Source organism: Octopus bimaculoides, chromosome 5 (genome assembly GCF_001194135.2).
Source record: "Octopus bimaculoides isolate UCB-OBI-ISO-001 chromosome 5, ASM119413v2, whole genome shotgun sequence".
NCBI classification, from domain to species: domain Eukaryota; kingdom Metazoa; phylum Mollusca; class Cephalopoda; order Octopoda; family Octopodidae; genus Octopus; species Octopus bimaculoides.
The window spans coordinates 4974427-4977702 of NC_068985.1; the positions used below are offsets into that span (position 1 = coordinate 4974427).

Sequence of the window (3276 nt, forward strand, 5' to 3'; positions counted from 1 at the left end):
TATGTATATATGTATATATATATATTTAAGACTTCGTTGTGATCTGAACAGAACCGCTTCTGACACAGAGAATCGGGACCCCTTTTCGTCATTCTATTTTCCTTGCTGGAAGGGTTCCTAACCCATGAGCAAAGAGGGGTTAGATGATGGCGGTGGTGTTTTCAAAGGGATGGCATGTGTAACCTGATCACCTCTGCCGATCAAACTTTCAACCCATGCGCTCCAACACTGATTCTGCCCAAATTTGACGTCATGTTACTTAGTTTGGTTTGAAATAAAGAACTTGATTAGCTTAATAATCCCAACTTAATCCCGGGCAAAGCCGGGCTATACTGCTAGTATATATATATATACATACATGCATACACACAAGCATATACATATATGTATTTATATACATACATTCATACATGCATACATATATACATACATACACACACACACACACACACACACACACACACACACACACACACACACACACACACACACACACACACACACACACACACACACACACACACACACACACATATATATATATACATGACTGCTACTTTATTTCATCGTTTCCAAAAGGATGGAATTTAAAGTCGATCTCGTCAGAGCTTGAAACCATCGCGTAAACAGACTTAACTAAATATCAGAAAACATTTTCTCTGATGTTGCTCTACCAGTTCAGCTTAATTAGGACTTATATAATGATAACACCAATTCTTATTATACTACAGTTGCTACGTACAGAAACTAAACAAATTTAATGATGTGTTTTTATGTTTTTTGCCTATTGAATTGCAAAGTAACAATACTCCTGATCAATAAATATAAATTCGTAATAGTGATGATAAAATGTATTATTGATATTTACGCTCTGTTCTGTAATTGGACATGGCAATAATATTTAAATATTTCTACAGCTGTTACTTTTATGGCTCTATATGTTCTATCTTTATTTTCTTCTGTTTTTCTTTTATCTGAACGTTGAGAAGCCTGATACATGTAGTTATATATAATCGTACAAGTGTATTTAGATTAATATGTATGTACATATGTGTATGTGTGTGTATGTGTGTGTATGAGTGTGTACATGCATGCACGTATGAGTATGTGTAGATATATGCATATATATACATATATACATACATGCATACATGGTGGTTGTCTACTCCCTATTCAGAGTTTCACCACCTCCTGTACCTGTACCTTAGGACCATTTCTTATATAATAAGTTTAGATAATTTATGGATTCATATAAACCCTATTTTATGTTACTAATTGTTGTGGTTATGGTTTGTAGTAGTAGAATGTGTATAAAGAAGCACGTGATTATAAAGGATATATAACATATTTAGAATAAGATTAAACTAGGTTGTTTATAAAATGATTAATTAAATAAATAAATTAATGAAAATAGATTACATTATATATATATATATATATATATATATATATATATGTATGTATGTATGTATACACACCCTCCTATCACACACCTACACCCGCACATATACAAACATATGCATATCCGTATAAACGAAGGAGGCCTGAAAGTCGCACATATGTACCTGTGTCTGAAGCTTAATATGTGATTGTTGAATCACTGGAATAAACGAAAATCTACCAAATTATCCAGTTATATATGGTTCTTAAAAGAACAATGTGTCAACTACAGGATTTACTGGACCATCCATCCATCCATCCATCCATCCATCCATCCATCCATCCATCCATCCATACATACATACATACATACATAATACTAAGATATATACAAGCAAAGCGCAGAAATATTAACACTACGGAATAAGCCAAATGGAAAAAATGTTAGCTATTCTAAAAGACCTTCTTAGTTACATTACTTTAAATAGAATGAAATTTGCAAGGATAGGAAGTTTAAGTACTTACTGCAATGCATTACGAAAGAATTTTTCGGTAATATAGTCTCTACAGTTGGAATTTTCGAATGCCAGGTAAAATTTATATTCCTCTTCTAACTTTCTGAAACATTGCTCTTCATTCTTTCTTTTACAGACTTTAGTACCGCATCCACCATAAATATCAACCTGGATATATTTGGCAAGTTCTTTAGCATAGTCTGTTCGGTTGTTGTTAGGATAGCAGTTGGATACGAACCAAGCGACCTTTTTCGGTTTTCCCATTGCATAATTTCGGACTTGTTCTTTTTGTGTTATCAACGAATTGAAATAACGAAATCTACTGTATGGATATGCAATCGTACTGTCCGGACGATATGTAATCGTCCAGTTGATACTGTTACTTAGATGTTTTATTGGCGGGCTGAAAACTGGACACTCGTGAGTCATGAACATCCATATTTGGTTCCTGTGCACTAGTTTTCGTGATAAGCGTACTCTCTCAATAAAGAAAATAGCGTCTACGCTTTTTTCCTCAGATTTGTTGTATGTGACTAAACATGTATTAACTGGACATTTATATTCCAGGAAACTTCCTTGATTTTTTTTCAATGGTTTCAACCACGATAGATTGTCTATTAATAATTTTTTATACTGTTGTCTAAGTGGTTTTAATTTTCCATCAGCATCTGACTGACTTTGTTTCGTTTTCTTCCATTTATCATTTTTCCGTGTTTTCTCTGTAGGTAGAACATATTTCAGTTGAGCTTCGATACGAACATCGCGCTTGTTGATTGGAAAAAGCAAGGCAGCATTGTAGGAAACTGATTGCCTAGTGAGTAAAGTCCCGTTCCCCAAATTTTCAGGATTCTTGTGATAATATTCAAATTGATAGTTGTATTTATATAAAAGAATATTTACTGTTATGATAAAGAGACAGAAGGAAATGATTGTGCGTTGGACTCTCATTCTTTGTCTAGGGTGATGTGAATACTTTGAATTAGTTACTAGTGTGGCAGTAAGTTTTCTTTGAATTGGGCAATACACTTCCTTCGCAATAGTGGAGATGGGAGCTGCTTTTTATAAAGATATACAACAAACTGTTATGATCTTCTTTACCAATGAAAAATTAGGCAGTCATTATAATGTCGACGCTTTGCTGTGTATATAACCGTCAAACCTCTCTCAAAACACACCTGAACATCTTAAACAGAGCCGGACGCTATAGTTCTTGTGAATTAAGTGTGAAAATATGAGAGCGCGAAGAGAGTAGACCTGTCATTAAACAACACCAACAAAATCTAAAGTCTTATAGCATAGCTCCCACGTCTACGTGATAACGATTATCACTTCATTTTATCTAATACCAGGATCGATAATACCAGGTGTGATCTCGCTAACA

At 34.1% G+C, this 3276-nt stretch overlaps 1 protein-coding gene across 1 annotated transcript; it reads right to left on the reverse strand.

The window, feature by feature from the left end:
- Nucleotides 1–1901: 1901 nt before the first annotated feature.
- Nucleotides 1902–3270, reverse strand: LOC106882619 (glycoprotein 3-alpha-L-fucosyltransferase A). Its single transcript, XM_014933358.2, has one exon. It carries the CDS (start codon nt 2841–2843, stop codon nt 1902–1904), a length of 942 nt encoding a protein of 313 aa, XP_014788844.1. The 5' UTR covers nt 2844–3270.
- Nucleotides 3271–3276: the final 6 nt, after the last annotated feature.